Raw genomic sequence first — 19,569 nt, 5'->3', positions numbered from 1 at the left:
GGATCCTTCACACGTGTTGAAGGTTTTTGGCCCAAATCGGGACTTTGATATTGGATCTTGGTGAACTGTTGACCCTTTGATTGGCAGTTTACACCTTAAATCTGTACAAGCTCGGGACTGGAGTGCATACTTGGAGAGGAAGACGTCAACATCAGCAATAATTAACTGAGCTGGAAGCGTTACAGGTCTGTTTCTGTCTTTGCGTCTCAGTTAAAGGAACAAGTGTCAGCTCATCAGCCGACACTCTGGAGTTTCAGCCTGATGGGTTTCCCTCCTGGGCCCGTTGGACTGTACTCAGCAGTTTATCTGATGTCGGGTCAGCTGCTGAGGGGGGTAGGATTCAGCTGATGGGTCTGTTTGACGTCTCTCATTCATCATCAGCATCGCATTACTCATGCTCAGCCATGAACGTGTGGATTTATGCCTCTGAAGTCGAGTAGAGGTCATACTTGGTGTTTTGGCTACCAGCTGTTTGGTGACTCAAGCTAATCAGAGTCCACTTTACTTCACGTATATCAGCACAGACCACAGTTTTTGTTTTAATTTTCCCTTGTAATAACTCAAACCAGTATCAAACTGCTGCTGAAAATAGTCCCCAACAGAAACACTATGTCCTTTTGCTTTCACAGTCAGAGGTTTTTGGTGCACCACTGCATACCTCTTTGCAACCCAACAAAACCAAGCAACCTGCAGCAACCACTCTCCAGTCGGTTGGGGAATCCCCAGCTGGTTGTAGGCCTGTGTTAATGGATCCATCAGATCCATCATTTGAAAAATGATGAAGAACTTTAAATAAAGCTAGAGAAACACCAGAATGAGTTTGAGGTTCATAGCTACAGACAGGCTATCTGATAGATGCACAGCTAACTCAATGCCAGCTGGCCACTTATGGACAGACGAGTGCAGGGCTGCCAATCCGGTGTGCCGGGCATTTCCCCGATGGGTCAATTGAAAGGCTGCTGCACACCAGCCCTACAAGCACTGGCAGCAGCCCATTCGTTCATTTTCATTACTGACACTGTTGCCCAATCAAATATCTTAATGCCACCTGGCATAACTACAAGCCGGCCTCCTCAGTTTGCAGAGCAGTTTAGTGTGAAAAATGGCAAAAAGCCCGACAGAAAAAGAAAGAAACTAAAAATAAATGCAAACGTGTCAAATTAACGATATGTTCGCTGTCGAGCTGCTGCAGCGTGAACTTCAGCACTGTTGGTGCTGCAGGGACCGCCGTCTCAAGAAGAGAGTCAGGAAGTGACATTAATACGGTAAGAGCACAGATGGATGTATTTACGGCCGCGAGCCGCTCCTTTCCTGTCACAGGTGCCACTAAATGAAAGATATACCTGCACGCTGCCGCTGACAGTGGCATCACATGGTTATTTACTCGTCATATGAGTTGCTGAAGGTTGGCGTCTTACACTCATGAGGATCTGGCAGCAGTAACGATGCCCATCAGCCGCCATCGCTGCTCGAAACCACAAAAACATCTGTTTAGTCGATCTTAATAACACTAATCAGCAGCTGAGCTGACCTGATGCAGCATCTTGCCTTTTATCACATGAACACAGTGAGACAGTGGGTTTGATGGGCACTATTTTCAGAGGCGGAGGGATTTGGTTGCTGCCGGTGATAACAGTAGGAACCGCGTTTACAGAAACACAGAAACATCCAGACTGTTGTCAACATGACACTTTATTGATAAGTGCTACATGTTGTGGATTGATCGACGATCGACTGCAGGGAGGGCGGGGCTGACGGATGATGGTGGGTGGGGCCGGTTTACTCGTACAGCCAGGGCTGGGCGCATGAGGTGTAGTTGACAAACTCCTCGGCCTTGAACCACAGGTCGACCTCCATCTTGGCGTTCTCCAGGGTGTCGCTGCCGTGGATGATGTTCCTGTGGAGACGGAGGTGATCGGTGCGGATCAATAACTGATCAATGATTTCAGGGTTTGTGGGGGTGGGGGGGGGTTCTTTCAGAAAGCTAATAGAAAATGTCTCGTTTCAAAAATGCGTTAATATTTTTCACATTTTGTTAAGACTTTAAAATATTAATATTAATTTAAGAGATATTAACATTTTGTGAGTGTTTTAGTTTTCTAATGTCTTAACACACACGCGCACACACACACACACACACACAGCAGCTGGACAATGCAGTGGTAACACTACTTGCTTTTGGAACTTCAGGTCGGGGGTTTGACTCCCGACCACGGTGTGTATGTCCAGTGATATATGGTACAGTGATGATCAGTGTTGGTCAAGTTACTTGAAAAAAGTAATCAGTAACTAATTACTGATTACTTCCCCAAAAAAGTAACCCCATTACGTTACTGATTACTTGTTTTCAAAAGTAATCAATTACTTAGTTACTTTTTAAAAACACGATTTACAACCTGAATAGGTGATAAAGTGATAGATCTTTCAGCCCAATTCTACTTTTTCTGCATAATCATCATACAAAATGTAATCAAATGGAAAAGTCTCTTTTTAAAACTTGTTTTATTAGTTTTAATCTTTTAACTTTATGCATCAAGCAAACATTAAATTATCTGCAACATTCTCTGACTGGAAGAAATTAGTTTAACATTTAAACCTATTTTCTGCACATTCCAGCACATAAAATAAAATATTTTGTGTGTTTACACTCAGTCTTTCAAATAGATGCAAGTAAAACACAGCAGAAAATAAATAAAGTCAAAGACTAGCGGTCCTGTTGCTCTATTTTCACCTGTAAAGCAGGAGTGGGGTAGGCGGAGGGTTACCCTGGTGCAGGTGTGCAGCGGTCAGTGGAAGAATCCGCGAGTTTCTCTGTGAGTTTCCCATTACGTCGTAGCTACTCGGTGCTTGCTCGGAAGTTTAGGGTTTTTTCGCTGTAAAAAGAAGTTTTCTTCCCACGCACAACGGACACTAATGTTTTTGTCACTTTTTATGGAATCAAACTCAAAGTAAGGTCAGTACTTCCACGCTTTAAACGCTGCACGCTCATACTCTCTCTGCACTCGATATATGATCCATTGTTGATCTGCACACAGCTGTTGTCACGAACGTCGCACGCGCTTACGTCACTGTCATGAGACATTCTCGCAAAAAATCACGGTTTTAGTAACGCAGTAACGCAGCGTTCCTACGGGAAAGTAACGGTAATCTAATTACCGTTTTTGCAATAGTAATCCCTTACTTTACTCGTTACTTGAAAAAAGTAATCGGATTACAGTAACGCATTACTGCCCATCTCTGCTGATGATGCTACGGTCAGGGGGAGCCGGGATGGAGGACTGGGAGGAGACACTGTTATCCCACTGAGATCCTAATCTTTACTACACTGAGTTGTTACTGGCTGAAAAACAACAGTGTTGTGAGTTGTGTGAGTCCATCTGCTCTGCGTGATGTTGTGTTATAAAACAGAGGCAGTCATGTCGCGGTCGCTCACCTGCCGATGTTGATGCACAGATCACCACGGATGCTGCCGGGCTTGGAGTCAGCGGGGTTGGTCTCACCCAGCATCATCCTGGCCAGCTTCACAATGCTCTGACCCTCCCACACCTGCAGTGCACAAACACACACTTCACAAACTGCTGAACTGAATTTTGATGTTTATGTTGAAACGTGAACATTTTTAGTTCTTTTTCTACTTTAGTGATACAGGAAGTGTAATCCATAGACTGTATCTAAAAGACGGACGAGGCCACTGTGACGTCACCAGTTTCAGTTTTCTGTCACCATCACGTCAAACTAAATATTCTAAATTGTCAGGAACTGCCTCCTCGGTGGACTTGCTGCCCTATAGGGGGCGCTCTTGAACTCGCCCAGAATAGAAGTAAAATGTAAACACTGTCTTCCAGTTTTTGACACAAAGTCTCAAGAAGTTTATTTTAAACATAGGTTATTGAAAAATATGTCAATAAAGAGAGAATGATTATTAAAGTAGATGTCATTGAAAATAGATACATATGAAAACCAAATAAGATTTTGAAATCTATAATGATCTGTTTGAGGGGGGTGGCGCCCCCTTAGTGGCGCCCCTGCTGATAGCGCCTTCTTGGCGATTGCACCCAAAGTGTAGAACCATTAACCTCACAGCAGCCGTATTAATGGTCACATCACATCATTAAAAGGCTCCAGCTGCACAAACAAGGTCCAGAGGTTCAGTTGAGGTGAAGCTAGCAGACAGCTAGCAGCTACAGCCTAAAAGTCGCCATCATCTACCTGTCAGTCAAAAAGGCCACACCCCTAATAATGCCTTTAAGCCTTAATACAATTTAAACAGGTGAGTTATAAAAAACAACAGCTGTTTGTGTATCAGGATGTAAACATGATTATTTCTGCTGTAAACGTTTAACATGGACTGACTCGCTGCAGCCTCTAGTGGATGTCAGAGGAACTGCAGTTTTAGGTGCCTCATATTTCCCATCAAACTCAAACTGTTTGCAGTTTTGTTTTTATCCCCTTTTGGTTGCAAACGTGTGCGAGGTCAGGCTAAATAAAGCTTGGATGCTTAAAGCCTCCTGTGTGCGCCTCGTTTGTCCGGTGGAGGTCGGAGCACGATGCCTTGAACACGAGAGGGTGTGAATAGATGGAGAGACGAGTGAGGCAATGGAAAGAGATAAACCAAGAAAGATATGTGTGTGATGGCGCTAGAGGCGAGCTGAGTGTGTTTGTTTGTGTGTTACCATGGCGAGGACGGGTCCAGAGGACATGTATTTGCAGAGTCCAGCGTAGAAAGGCATGTCCTTCAGGTCCAGGTAGTGCTTCTTCATGTGGTCCTCAGAGGCCTGAAGACACCAGATACAGGAAGTTACACATTCATCGGCGCGTCAGTCACCGGGTGGCCACGCCCCAACGACGGGACCAGTATTAAAAATGAACTTTGTGTTTTATTCAGTCAGGCCTGAAAGCAGCAACACTGAGAGCATAAACAGCTGAGCACGAGGCTTCTATCCAATCAGAGCGCTTTATGAGCACAAGCGGTGAAACGAGCCCCAGTTTTTTAAACCTGAGGTTACATCCATGTTTTATCCACACTTTGACTGCCAAGAGGAGGGGGCTGGGGGGGAGGGGGTATCAGGTGTTTTATTGCATGTTCATCATGATCCACGACTGGCTTCACTTCAACAACGCCGAGCACTCAGCCCCTGTCATCGCCTCTAATCGAGCACCTCCTGTCACACCATGTTGCTTGGCTCGCTCTTTTACATCGTCTCTAATATTATACCGTACCGGCTCGAACACTTGGACAGATCATCAGAGAGCCGTGAGCGTGGCTTCATATGAGCAAAATTCTGAGATTACAGAATTTACATGTAGGATACAGGAAAAAACTCAAGGTCGTGACCCTCGTCTTATTTCCTGTCATGTATTTCCTGTTCCTGTGTGGACTTTCAAACTAAACAAACTGAAGTCTCGAATAATGAGCTCGCTTTGCACAAACAGGCTGCTCTAAACACTCACTTTATGCTGTTTTTTTCTAATCTGGGATCTGTATGATGTCACAGAGGGAGCATAGAAGCCCCACCCACCTGCTGCTCAAATCCAGTTTTGCTAATCAAGACAGCTGCCTTAAAGGGGGAGGAGCTTTCAGACATTGGTGTGAGGTAAAGAAGGATTATTATGAATGGAATTCATGCAAAGCTGCTTTGTGACTCTGGTGAAGCCTCAGTTTAAAGCTGACAGCTGCACTTTTATGAACAAATGAACTGCAGCAGAGAAGAAACGCCCCCTGCTGGTGGTCAGTATGTGCTGATCAGTTGTTTGTGTGTGAGTTGTGGCGCCTGGCGTCGTTTTTACCTGCACGAATTTGGCGGCGACCAGCCTGAAGCCTCTATGCTCAAAGCGCTTGATGATCTCGCCACACAGTCCTCTCTGGACGCCATCGGGCTTCACGGCAATGAAGGTACGCTCCATGTCTGCTTAGGAGGCTGCAGAGGAAACAGGAAGTGATCAGTCAGCCCACAGGAAACGTGATGAGTTCTTTGATGAGTGTTTGTTTGACAGCACACGGTGTGTCCTCAAACTGAACCATACAGAAATATTTTATATATTTTATAAATAAGAAATATTTTATAATTTTTATAAATAAGAAATATTTTATAATTTTTATAAATAAGAAATATTTTATAATATAATTTCTTTTTTGTTTCGATCAAATGTAAAATCTGATTGATCGTTTCCTAAACATGTTTAGATTTCTGCAGAGGAGGAGGAGCCTGCAGGATGAAGATGTGTGAAGGAGACCCCGCTGAGCTGCACATGAGTTACGGCCAGAAGGAGGGAAACGACCCCGAAAACCACATTTGTCTCATCTTTGTCTCTGAGTGTCTCCTCCTCCTCTTCCTCCCTCTCAGGTGTGTCTGCTTTACCCTGACACGTCTCATCGTCTCCTTCAGTCGGTGACACCTGCCGATATTAAATTCCCCCTGATGTGAAACCAGAGCTGCCTCTGAGCTTCCTGGACCACATTTTCTTCTTCTCCCGGCGTAGCAACCGCCGCTCGAATCTGAGCCTGCTCATAACTCTGGACAAAGCCTCGGCGTGACGGCGGTCCCGCTGCTAATTTTACTGCCCGCCGGAATCTGCTGGCGTGACGCCGACAGCAGCTGAGAGCAGGTGTGACGGCTGCTGTTAGGGAACAGCTGCTCTCAGCGTTTTTATACCTCCAGAAAATGTTCTCATTGTGCGTATATGCATATTTAAAAATAGTCCTTGTCTGCACGTAAAGATGATTCTGAAAATCTGAGATTTCAGTGAGACCCTGATATCTGACACGTCTGAGGCTAAAGTTTCAGCTTTAAAGATGTCGTGATTGTAATGTGCTCTGAGGTTTTAAAAGTCGATATGCAGAAATTATTTTATTTGCTGAAAATTTACAAAAACCTCCAACAGTCAAACTAAAAACAAGAATTCTGATGAAAACACGTGTTTTTGGTTTGTGAAACACTGATTTCGCAGCTCCTTCGTGCACCAGGAAACAGCTGGAGACACGTTTGCTGCTCCCACATCACCAATTTAACGCTTCGTTTTTTACCAGATTTAAACTGCAGATTTCTGCTGCAGACTCGCGACATAATAAACATTTTTAAATCATTATTCCTTTGACACGTTTTCCCTAAACTGAGTTCATTAAACTGAACTTAAGACAAGTTCAAATTCTCTAGTTTCTAACAGTTGACCATAAATCTGTGTGAGGTGGTGTCTCTCTGCCTGTGGGGATAATGAGGCTGAGGAGAGCATTATGTTTGAAGTCAAAGACACTGTAAGTTCTGTCCTCTGGGCATGTTTGAGTTACAGTAGCATCGATTTGATTACTTTTTGTTTTTTAAACCTTCATCTCACATTAGCAGAGCTGTGACGCCACGAGTGCAGCGGGCTGCAAAGTTGCAGTTTTGCAAGACTGAAGTCATTTCAAAAAGAAGGAGAAAGTAAAAGTAAAGTTGAAGTAAGTTCGTATTTTTAAATTTAAGCTTAACTGCTGAGAAAAATCCAACCTTTCATTTTAATCCCAGAAACGATGAACCTGCGAAACGAGAATCCCACACACGACGTCACTGAATAACTTTATCATGTTTAGTCTGTGAAGGCGCAGATATCACATAAAAGTGGATTATTTTTATCAGCTGTAAAGTTTCTGTGCAGATCAGATTTTAACTGGAAGCTTAAATTTTATATTTTGACTGATTTTAAAACTTAAGATGTTACATCAAATGTTTGAGTTTGAAAATGTTTGTAAAACATCTTTTTGGTATCAGGAGAAAGTTGCTCATCAGATAAAAATGTGCTGCATACGTGAGCGTCTGTGTTTGATAGCTACCTCGGTTCTGGGATGGGAGAAGAACTTGTGGAGACGATCTGCTGGCGGCGGGGATGCGATCACCAAGGCCACAACGCCACAGAGCGGCTCTATTTAAAGGCTTCTCTGCAGGGGAGGGGCTCCAGAAATATGTGTGTGTGTGTGTGTGTGTGTGTGTGTGTGTGTGTGTGTGTGTGTGTGTGTGTTTGTGTGCAGTTGGTCCAAATCTGTGTCAGTTGCTGACAGACATTTATGTGTGTGTGTGTTTTTGTTTGCCATCCAAAATGTCCTCAAACATTCTTCTAAAAACTGCAAACTTTAATAAAAACTTCCTCCTTTATTCACTTTTCGGGGTTAAAAATATCTTATTGTGCGTAACTACAAAATGTCTTCATGCACATTTAACAGTTTTATCTCTAAAACCATCAAACAGTGATTGTAGCTCATCCAGCAGAGGCTCCGTGACAGAAGCAGAGAAAGACAAACACATAAACATAAACATGTTGTGTTCAGGTCAGCTGACTGTGGAGCTGATTCAAGCAGCAGCGGTTTAAAAGCCATTTCTCCATGTTTGGCTTGAACTCTGCGCACCACGACCTGACCCGACCCTGCGGATCTGAGACACCTACCCAGCTCAGCAATCGCACCCCTGATGTATTTTGGGCCCATACCATCGAGAGACTGAGAGACAAAAAGTGGGGCATTGCATTTTTCTCTATATTTAGCAGGACGTGAGTGGAAGGAGCTGAGAATCAAAGTAATGTGCTCTCTCTGCTCGGTGCGTGTCGGGGTTAAAGCAGCTGCAGCGTTTTGGATTCATTTATACTGGTTTTATATAACGAGCACATCACAGACTGGAACCAGCAGACAGACATCTGCTTCTGCGATCAGCCTTTTGCTAAAGCCCACAGTTGGGCTGAATCCTCCCTGAGTTACACTGCAGTGCTGCCGGGGCATTCCCATGATGCACTGAGCTCTTTTTCCCACTTCCCAGGTGCTTGAACGCCACCGCTGCACGTCATTAACCGCCATCTTTGCTGAAATCCCCGCTGTGATATCTGTTATCTTGTTGTTTCTGCCTGTGTTGGACCTTCTGATCTCTGAGCTCCTCCAAATCAGAACAACAGTTGTCTCAAGTCTTATTGAATAAACCGTTCATTCACTGGTGGAGCCTCTGCTGGTCATTACAGGAACTGCAGCCCAGATGCTGATTGTTAGAAATCTGTGAACTCGTAATAACCGTTTCCTTTCCTCGGCCCTTTACGCTGCTTTTCCGTTGCTGCTCTGTAAGTTGAAGAGGTGCGATTCTTACATAAGGGAGGGCGATTGTTATATAACAAATCACACTCGCTTCTGTACGAGTCTTTAATCCAAAGCTCCAACCTTCACCCTTCCCCCAATTTGACCCTAAATATAAACCTTATCCTAATCAGGGATGGAAATCACCCTCCTCCCAAGGGGCAGCCGCCGGGTCAACAGTCCTGAGGAGGGGACAAAAGGATCCTATCAGCTGAAATGAAAACACACACCCCCTGATCACGCACACACTCCACCTGCTAATGCTCTTATCCTGTGATACACTTGGACCTGCAGAGCTGTGAGACCTCTTCTTTCCTTTCACTGACCCACAGAGTCCCACTGTCCCCACAGAGTCCCACTATCCCCACAGAGTCCCACTGTCCCCACAGAGTCCCACTATCCCCACAGAGTCCCACTATCCCCACAGGACTCCTTTAATTCAGGACTGCTGTCTAACTTCAGGCTCAAATCTTCCCCAGACCGACCTGAGAGTTAAAAACGCTGCAGATTCTTTCAGCTGCAGTGAAACGATCAGTGTGGCTGTTCAACCAGCTGTTGCAGTAACGCTGCCTTGCTCAATGTCAGGTGATCGTTGCTAATCAGAAAACCAGACACCGTATTCATACGCATGTGGTGCAACTTAAAAAACAAAGAAGCAGCAAAAAAACACTGAATATACTTCAGTAAGTGAGAAATAAGTAGAAATATGTATTTCAGTAATAATTATTGCAGTATTACTACTGCAGACATGTGAGGTTATTCTAATAAGTCCTATTCTCTGACATCCTGTGCTGGTGCTGCTCCGTGAGGCCAGAAACAGAAACTTACACCTCAATTTAATATTTATAAAATAAAAAATCATCTGAATCAAAGCCTTGTGCAGCATGGGTCACCATCAAGACCATGAAGGGATTCGACATGTAAAAACAAAGCTGCTGTGTCGGCTGTGGTTGTGCTAAGCAGCTCGGAAAGAAAGTGACTGAGCAGACATCAGAGGTGAAACCACACTGAAGACGTCCAATCACTTCTTTCCAAGCTCCTCCGACCGTGTGGGTGACAGGATGGAGCTGGCCTATCATGCTGTTTCCATCCAGACCAGGATCATCTACAAGGCTCAGGTTTCAGCTCAGAGACAGTAACAGACTGCAGCCACAAGATGGCAGCAGTTTACAGGATGAAGAAGCTGATGACTTTGTACCATTTTTTATTTTTTCACTGAAAGCCGACAGTAAACATTAACGAGTGCTTTGATCTGTTTCAGTGAAGATTAACTGTGACGGCACTGATTACGGCAGAATTTGTAATAATTATTTTGAAAAACTAAAACTGCACAGCTTTTACTCTGAACATCTGGACAGACACTACATTGTCTAAAAATCATTGCATTCAGGTGTATCCTTTACCTGCATGGTCACAGGTGTATCAACTCGAGCATCTAGCATGCAGCTTGTTGCAGCGTGCTGCTGTCGGAGGCTCTGCAGAGCCAGCAGACCTGCGAACGTCACGTGGCCTTCAGATGAGCTCAACAAGTTTTGAGTTTCCATGGTGACCAGCAGCATCCAAGCCTTACATCATCAAGAGTTGATGCAGTGGTGTAAAACACGCCGCTGACTCTAGAGCAGTGTCAGCGTGTTCCCCGGACTGACCAATCACGCTTCTCCGTCTGCCGATGGACGAGTCTGGGTTTGGCGGTTGCCAGGACAACGGTACTTGTCTGACTGCGCTGTGTAAAGTTTGGTAGAGGGGGTTATGGTGTGGGGTGTTCTTCAGGAGTCTTCGTGCTTCAGCAGACCTGTGGACACCTTCATGTTCCCAGTATGTGGACCAGTGTGGGGATGGCTGCTTCCTGTTCCCACATGACTGCACACCAGTGCACAAAGAAGAGTCCGTAAGGACACGGACGAGCCGGTTGGTGTGTCCTGACCTCAGCCTGATCCAACACCTTTGGGACCAATCAGAGCGGAGGCTGTGAGCCAGGCCTTCTCCTCCAACATCAGTGTGACCTCACACATGTGCTTCTGGAAGAAGGATCAACACTCCCATAAACACTCCTGAACCTGAGGAGATCCCTGCAGGAGACGTACAGCAGCACACGGTGGGCCGACATCATATTCCTCCCTGTGGATCAACAGTGTCCATGATAACACGTCTGTCTCTATAATTCTATATTAGCTGCAATCATTACATTAGTATTAATCAGCTGAGCTGAGGCTCACAGACAGCTGGTGTGTTTTTGTGACGAGTCTCCGACTAATAAAAGAACACCAACAGGAAGTGACGAGGCTTTGTGTTGTTGTCCAGAGGTTTTATTTCAGCGTCTGTAGTGTGACAGCAGAGGGAGCGCAGGTCTGCGGGAGGCGGGGCCTCTTTCAACCCTCCCCTCAGAGCTGCCTAATCAATAACTCTCCAATCAGTGGAATTACCCACCGCCTCTCTACGCTCGTCTTCTCTCCGCTTTAACATTTGATGTGTAACAATTAAACATCTCAAGATAAAGTGCAGTAATACAAATAACCAAGAAGAGAGTTTGTTTGTGTGATGTTGTAATTATAGGAAACAGTAACGAGAACAACCTGAACCGTAACATTAATAATTATGAGCTTAACTCAATGATATAGAATTAAAAGCATATCTTCACAACAGTATCAAAGCTGTGGGTTGTAATTTTTTAATGGTTCAGCTTTTTACTTAATATATTGTAAAAATTTGAAACTTGCTCTTGAAAGACTCCTGCTCCATGATAATGTGATACAATGAATTTAAAAATTACAAATAAAATTGTAATTTCGCTGTGAAGCGTCCAGTCTGACGCTTCTCTTTGTACAGAAGAAGAACAGAGTCACAGTAATACAGTCGTCCCTCGTTTATTGCAGGAGTTCTGAAAATAACCCGCGATAGCTGAAGTAGCCAACCTTTCACACTTTTCTCTTGTTTAAACAGTCTGAAGGTTCAAACCTTTGTAGAAAAATAAGTCCAGCGTTACTGAATGTTTTCAACCCTGTTTTCAGGTCTTTACAGGAACAGAGCAGCTGTGATAGAATTCAGCATTAATGAATCAACGGAAGTGGAGGAAACAAGAAGAACGAATTGAGCAAAGTTTGACTTTTCTGACTGTTTTGTTTCGCTTAATGCGCCTTATAATCAGAAACATACGGTCACTTCCACCGTGCTTCAGCCTGTGCAGAAGTCCAACTGTTTGTGCGATGGTTAGCGCAGCAGCCTCTGAGGGTGCAGCACTGCAGAGTCACGCTGCTGGGAGTGAAGATTTATGTAAATGTGACCAGCTGAACAGCTTCTGTACAGGAGACACGGAGAGTGATTGACAGTGGTCTACAGCCAATCAGGACGCAGAACACAAGGTGCTGTAAAAGAAGAAACAAAGCAGCGCCGGGTGAACTGCGTCACAGCGAGGGACCACTGTATTACAACGTGACGTTTTAAATCATTAAATTGCATAATTATTAGTTATAATAATTATAAAACTCACAAAAAATGAAACCTAATTTTCAGCTTAAATTACTTTGTGTAATAAAACTTTTTAAAATGACTTTCTCACTTTTTTCCATGTAATGTGATAAAGTTCATTTATTTATCTCATGATGTTGAACCCTGAGAAAATCTTAAACACTTTCAACCCAATTCTCAGAAGTTCCACAAATTAATATTTATAATATTAATAATGTTTCTTATTATACAAATTTCATGTGACATTTTAAAACGACCAGAGACAGTTATAACAGAAAAACTATCCATTCACTTATTCTTTTTTCAGGGTCGCAGCGCCGGAGCCTATCCCAGCTGTCATAGGGCGAGAGGCGGGGTCCACCCTGGACAGGTCGCCAGTCTGTCGCAGGGCCAACACACAGGGACAGACAACCATTCACACTCACATTCACTCACACATTCACACCTAGTGACAATTTGGATTTTCCAATTAACCAATTAACCTATCCCCACAAGCTGCATGTCTTTGGACAACACGTTCTCCCAAACCGTAACATTTTACGCTAGGTGACAAATCGTCAACATATTACGTTTTCGGCTACCCACCACGTTCCTAAATGACGGCCTCGGAAAAATGAGGAAATATGAGAACCGTATGGACTCAATCTACACATGTTCGCTCTTTTTCTTCAAATCGCTTAGAAACACGCTATTACATCATTAAAGTCCTGGTTAAGGTCAGGAAAAAGGTTATGGTTAGGGCTAGGGATAAGGTTAGGCTTAGGGCTGGAATACAGGGCTGGAACATCTATTCCCGCGGGAGCGTCATTGCACTGGATTTCCGCCATAACCCGCCGCGTACCATAAGAACGCCGAAGGTCTCCTTTCGCGTTCCTCAGGAACGCCGCGGGACGTGACAAAACGTCGGCATGTTACGCCTCGGGAGTGAGAACGGGCTGTTTGGACGGTGGGAGGAAGCCGGAGTACCCGGAGAGAACCCACGCAAACACGGGGAGAACATGCAAACACAGAAAGACCTGATGGTGGAACTGAACTCAGGACCTTCACAGTGCTGACCACCGTGCTGCCCCGGAGACAGAAAAACTTCATTCTTGAAATCAAATCCTTTTTATTGTTGTTCTCTTATTTCTGGAAATCTAAAATAAAATCAACGATTACATTTTTCCTGTAAAACTGCAAATCTCATTTTCCCCGTTAAATTATTTCACTGTAAAGAAATATTTTATTATTTTTATATTAAAGTGCTGTTTAACCACACATGAAAACCTTTGAGTGTTTCGTGTTACGATGCCATCCCTCCAAGCCCCGCCCCCATCAGACCTCCGCTCCACTGACATCGTCTGTCTGACGCTCACAGAAATAAGGACTCGTTATCGATGTAAACAACCACTTATGTACAAAAGAAGCAGAAACAAAGAGAACCAAAGCTTTAGATAGAAAACAACAGAACGGTCAAACTGAGGCGTTAACTGTACGATTCATAAAGTCAGAATCTTTCTGTCGTCACTTTATCTCACTTACAAATAGAAAACACCAAATTAAAGTTTCTCCTTGAGTTAGTGCTGCTCTCTCTCCGCTCATACATAAAATATAGTCTCCGTTAGTATTTTCCTATTTACACGGATGCAATATGTACACTTTAATTTTTTCAGTGTTTTTCTTCAGGCGACAGCGCAGACGGCCTCGACCCAAGAGGCCGCCGCCGTCCAGAATCATGGATCCCAGCGACGTGCAGGCAGAAACCGTCGGTCAGGGAAACAGGAAGGTTTGCTGCAGGAGGTTGTGAGATCGGATGAGGTTAGCTTAAATCAGGGTCGAGATTCAGGACGTGCGTTTCTGCCGGGGACGGCGGTGGGATCCACGATAGAGCGCCTGACACCCAGGAAGTGGTCCTGAGAGAGCCACCGGCAGACTAGTGATGATCTAATAGTAATCTTCACTGGGTTTCACACTTTGTACCCGCCAAAACCGCCGCTAACGTCGCCGCCTCGACAAGACCTTTAATATCAAATAAAGAGTTCTTCAACTGGAGGGAACAACGCAGATCACAGGGAGCTGCTCTGGACCTCCGAACATCTTATAGTCAAACGTTGAACGTGTTGTTGTTGGGATTCGAGACTGAGAGATGTCTGTGAAGGTTCTCAGTCATCCAGGTCATCGTAGTCAAAGGAGCTTGCAAAGAAAAGCGTCTGGACTTCTTTAAGTTGCTTGAAGACGTTTCACCTTCATCCGAGAAGCTTCTTCAGTTCGAGGGTCAGATGGTGGGGAGCCCGAAACTCTGGCTGATTGGGACCCACACCCAGTTTCACACCTTGGCTCAGGCGATTAGAGGATCATCAGGGGTCCTTTTGTCCCTCTGTGGGGGGAAACTCCCACTAGGTTTATATCTGGGACTCTCCACCATTTGACCTTAGAACTGAAGAAGCTTCTCGGATGAAGGTGAAACGTCTTCAAGCAACTTAAAGAAGTCCAGACGCTTTTCTTTGCAAGCTCCTTTGAGACTGAGAGAGCACACTTGCGAATTTGGAGTCATCATCCATTGAACTTCAAATTTCTTCAGTTTAAAACTCATTTTCTTGGAAGTTGAGACTCAAACGGCAGCGTTTAGGTTCTACTTGAATTTCTAATTTGAGTGTTTGAATTTAAAACTTGTTTTCTGGGGAACTGAAACAAACCTGCGAACTTTGTGTGGCTCTGATTTCTGACGAGTGAGAAAGACTGAATATAACGTTCAGGCTCAGGTAGCTATCCCAGCACGCCGCCTGTTCTCCCACAGTGACCAGTAGTTTCTGCAAATCTGCAAGCCACTTTGCAGGCCACCTCAACTCCTGTTGTTCATGCCTTTACTGAAGCTTTAGTCAGACTGGCTTTCTTGGGTTTGCTTTGACATTTGGACTTCTTGTAAAATTTTTATCTCTCAAATAGTGAAATTCAGAGTTTGACTTAAACCTCAAATTAACTTTTTGAAGTCTTCCATCATCTTTTGGTAACACAAACGTGTTCCTGCAAATTCAAACTTGCATCCTTGGAGCTCCACATCGGATAAAAGGTCTTGTTGAGCTGAAGACGTTTTGAAGCCCTCGTCCGGTCCAGAATCAAGTAACCTCCGTTTACGTCCTGCACGGTCAAGCTGGGACTAAAAGCATCAATTTGACGAGTGAAACGAGGACATCACTCAGTGCTTAAACCACCAGGCTCTTCCCAAAAGCCCGGTTTAAGTGAACGGGACTCGCAGAGGTACGAGCAGCTCTGGGCTCTGCTGAGGACTCGTTTCTGGACGGGACCGGCCTCGCTTTCATAAACAGGATGTTATGGTACAGATGGAGAATGAAGAAGTCTCACTGACCACCAGAGCTGAGCACAAAGAACGTTTTACACGTTTTCAGCTGAGCCGCCCTGACGCAGCGAAGCTTCTGTCCAACAAAGAGCTCGGCTCATCAGCCCGAGTCAAAGGAAAACGTGACGCAGCAGGAAAAGACTTCCAGCTCCCGAACGTCTCACATCTCCAACCTTCTGCTCAGAAACACTGAAGGAGGCTGTAAACTTGATGATTTTGTTACGTTCCCCTGAAAGGCTCGAGGCGATAAGGGAAAGTAACAAAAAGTGTCCGGATCAGAAAAAGGAGGCACGCCTCATCACTGAGACTCACAATCGAGGATTCGCCGAGAAGCGAGCGCAGACGTCTGGAAGTCTTTTCCTGGGAATCAGATTTTTAAAAACTCGACGTGAACTGAAGAAAGAAGAAGGCGTCGGCCTTTTGTCCTTCTGTCTCGACTCCTGAAACCTTGTGCAGGTTTTTCCTGCACACATCAGTCCTGAAAAAACACTCCGAAACATGACAGCGCCACACTGTGGTGAAGCAGGTCACGGTCGGCCCGCCTACGGAGGCCCACAGAGGACACGTAGGACATTCACTCTGTGGGCAAAGAGCGGCGGGCGGTATACGATGGTGTAGCCGAACCAGCGAGCGACATCACCTGTCCAGGGTCTAACCTTGTACCACCTGACCCAGGCAGGCCATTAAAGTCGAGCAGAAGGACTTCAGACGGACGTTCTTCTTCTTCGCCGTCAGGTGAGCGGCTCTTCGACTGGTAAACGCCTGCGCTCAGGCCCGGCGGTGCTCACAGCATAAAAACAACAGCTCTGTAGATTCTATTATTAATATTATTATTATTATTGTTGGAGTAAATATGACTGAAGTGTGATCAGCTGTACAAACACAACACAACTGAACTGAACTCTACTGAAAGCAAGAAAAGGAGTAAACAAAACCTCTGTGTGTCTCTGAGCCCTGAGGTTCGCCAAAGTGCTTCGGTGACGCCATGCGCTGACCGACCGGCTTCGCTTCCCGCCACTACTCTTATTGCCGTGGACCCCGACCGCCCCGATGCGCCGAGTCAACGAAGGGAGGGCAGCTCTGTGGGGGCGGTCAGGGGTCCTTCCTTAAAGCCGATTGGTTGGTCGGTGTGACAGCAGTTAGATCCGAGCGTTGAGCGAAGAAGTGTTTCCGCCCACTTCTCTGTGTCCGTGACATTGGCATGAGCGCAGCTGTCACGTGATCATCAGTCCAATCAGCCAACGACCAGCAGCGTTCTTAAAGGACCAGACCCGTGTTTCCCTGCAGCTCGAAGGATTCCCGAGCCTCAGAGGAGAGGTGCATTCTGGGTAAGAGAAAGAACCTGATAAACTCTGAGCATCGCCACCGGTGGTGACTCCTCCGGGTCACCGGTGGGACCTATCATCAGTTTACCCGGACAAAACGCCGCCGCACACTGAGAAACCACCACGAAGCGGGACGTTACGCCAGAGCCGCCAAGACGGCTCGATTAATGAGAGATGAATGATTCAATAAGAATTTAACGATGCTTGAAGAACCCTAAAATCTTCCATCGATCGGAGTGAATCCACTTTTGTGGCTCAAACCTCCTTTTTACATCAGAACGACTGAAAATCAGAACTAATGACACGAAAAGACGTCATAAACCAGCATGAGGACAAACACTGTGTTTGCTCCTCGAGCGTAGCTGGAACAGAGCCGCTCATCTTTAAGCGTCGCCGTCACTTCTGTTTTATCTCCTGCTTCTTTTATTCCTCAGGTTTTCCTCACGTCTCTACTTCGTCTGCACCTCAGCCTGATTACAGATTTGGAGTTTGACCTGTCTGCACTGCTCTAAACACACTGGTTTTACTGGTTTCATCTGCTCTCAGCTCAGACTGTAGCTGCTAGAAACCCTTTCAGTGTAAGAGCCTCAGCGTGAACAGAACTGAACCTAAACAGACGCCATTCCTACGTTTAACTGAGCGACAGCCGAGAGGTGTAAAAACACGGGCGTGGTCCTTTAAAGGCTGACGGGCGCTGACGTTCATCAAAGTCCTGAAACAGAAACACGAGGAGCTCTCCGGAGTCGTACGGTAGAAAACCAGCATCTACACGTCCTCGAACGCACCGCGATGACCTCACACAGTGTCCGTGGTGTGTCTGACACGGTCAGTGAATGCATCATCAGAGTCCGGTGTGTTCAGGTACAGGAATGTTCTGGAAAGCTCTGATGTGTGAGAAACTCGTGTCCGGGAGTTTGGAAAACTGGACCAGAGAGCTGCTCCGGTCTCACCGGGTCCACGCCTGCAGCTGCTCCTCAGCCTGTGGACGCTCGTGGATCTCAGAGCTGAAGAATCCAAGATGGCTGTTAAAGAAACGCCGCCATTGTCAGCTCCACACTTCTGCTCATTTCACGTGGTCGAGGCGCTCTGAGACCTGGAGCGTCTTTACTCTCGCCGTCTTAGGCGCTCACAGCGGCTGAAGGTCAGCCGTCAGATTGTCTGCAATCTGTGTGGTCGAGTGGCACAGGAGGAAAAGCAGGAGGCGGAGCCTGGAGTCGGAGCGCTCCCGCCTCGTGTTTGGAGTTTCTCTCTGCACGTATGGTTTTACTCTGATTTGATTTCACATTTAAACGTTTGGCTCGATGAGCACTCGGGGGTTTCGTGCCGCGGCGCTCGGACGTCCACTAAACAGATAAACTGAGGTTTGAATTTCGGTGTTTGAGATGACTCTGACTGCAGCTCCAGCTGTCGTGCTGGTGCAGGACAGTTGTTGGGTTTAGGCTTCAGGTTCTGGATGGTCTGGGCTCACGAATACTCGTCTCGCGAGATCTGCTTTTTCTTTATTTTTACTTTTAATCCTTTCAGTCCTGAAAGCTTCCTGAACGTTCCTGTGAATGAGAATTCCCAGTTTTATGGATAGATGGCCTCTGAGTGCAGAGCAAGGACTGCCGGTCCCTGGAAGGGTCCCAGCAGAACTCCTCTGAGGGTGTAAACGTGAAGTCTGGACCCGCAGCTCGAGTCCTCTGTAGTGTTGTTTGAGGAGGAGGAGGAGGACTGAAGCGTCCAGGCTCGGTGTCCTGTCTTCCTCTCCCTCTGCCGTCCTCAGCTCCTCCTCCTCCTCCACCTTCCTCCCTCTATGTGTCTTTGGGCTCCAGCTTGCAAGACATGTCGAACAGCAGGTTCTGGTTGTCGATCACCTGCAGCTGCCGCACGTAGGCCTTGGTCTGCAGGTGGGAGGGAGACATCTCCGTATCTATGGCTACCAGAAAAGAAAGAAACAGCTGTTAGTGATGCAGGGCTGCAGTGTGATAAAGCTGCCACCAGGGGGAGACAAACCCCACAGAGCTGCAGGCTTCCTGCTTTTACTTTATTCTATTTGTAACTTTACTGAGTGTGTGTGTGTGTGTGTGCGTGTGTGTGCGTGTGTGTGCACGTGTGTCTGTGCGTGAGTGTGTGTGCGTGTGTGTGTCTGTGCGTGAGTGTGTGTGCGTGTGTGTGTCTGTGTGTGTGTCTGTGTGCGCGTGTGTCTGTGTGTCTGTGTGTGCGTGCGCGTGTGTCTGTGCGTGAGTGTGTGTGCGTGTGTGCGTGTGTCTGTGTGTGTGTCTGTGTGCGCGTGTGTCTGTGTGTCTGTGTGTGCGTGCGCGTGTGTCTGTGCGTGAGTGTGTGTGCGTGTGTGTGTCTGTGCGTGAGTGTGTGTG

At 46.0% G+C, this 19,569-nt stretch overlaps 2 protein-coding genes across 4 annotated transcripts in view; both read right to left on the bottom strand.

Annotated features, from left to right (window-relative positions):
- Positions 1-1,674: 1,674 nt before the first annotated feature.
- On the bottom strand, positions 1,675-7,920 carry LOC146519352 (nucleoside diphosphate kinase B-like). Its single transcript, XM_085156592.1, has 5 exons — positions 7,808-7,920; positions 5,788-5,918; positions 4,674-4,775; positions 3,434-3,546; positions 1,675-1,897 (listed from the first exon to the last, which is right to left on the bottom strand). Exons 2-5 carry the CDS (start codon positions 5,902-5,904, stop codon positions 1,780-1,782), a joined length of 450 nt encoding a protein of 149 aa, XP_085012718.1. The 5' UTR covers positions 5,905-5,918; positions 7,808-7,920; the 3' UTR covers positions 1,675-1,779.
- Positions 7,921-9,520: 1,600 nt separating this feature from the next.
- The window catches only part of rapgefl1 (Rap guanine nucleotide exchange factor (GEF)-like 1), a 36,147-nt gene continuing 26,098 nt past the window's right edge, over positions 9,521-19,569 (bottom strand). The window contains exons 16-17 of one of the 3 annotated variants that reach the window (XR_014873660.1): positions 12,394-19,130; positions 9,521-12,196 (exon numbers count right to left, since the gene is read on the bottom strand). Coding sequence is in view for 1 of the 3 variants with exons in the window: in XM_085156518.1 (XP_085012644.1) it covers positions 19,006-19,130 (125 nt within the window). In the remaining 2 variants the exon portion in view is untranslated. Of the gene's footprint in view, positions 19,131-19,569 lie in introns of all 3 variants that reach the window. The other 2 variants (XR_014873661.1, XM_085156518.1) reach the window with 2 other exon arrangements.

The sequence above is a fragment of the Neolamprologus multifasciatus genome, chromosome 4, assembly GCF_963576455.1.
Source record: "Neolamprologus multifasciatus chromosome 4, fNeoMul1.2, whole genome shotgun sequence".
NCBI classification, from domain to species: domain Eukaryota; kingdom Metazoa; phylum Chordata; class Actinopteri; order Cichliformes; family Cichlidae; genus Neolamprologus; species Neolamprologus multifasciatus.
The sequence above is the reverse complement of the archived record's forward strand: the minus strand, read 5'-3'. Positions and strand labels throughout refer to the sequence as shown.

Bases quoted from the DNA above. Each gene is read 5' to 3' on its own strand.
- LOC146519352 (XM_085156592.1), bottom strand. From the start codon at position 5,904: ATGGAGCGTACCTTCATTGCCGTGAAGCCCGATGGCGTCCAGAGAGGA. The intron at 4,776-5,787 runs GTAAAAACGACG...TGGTGTCTTCAG, and splicing joins TCGCCGCCAAATTCGTGCAG to GCCTCTGAGGACCACATGAA. The intron at 3,547-4,673 runs GTAACACACAAA...TGTGCACTGCAG, and splicing joins CTGGACCCGTCCTCGCCATG to GTGTGGGAGGGTCAGAGCAT.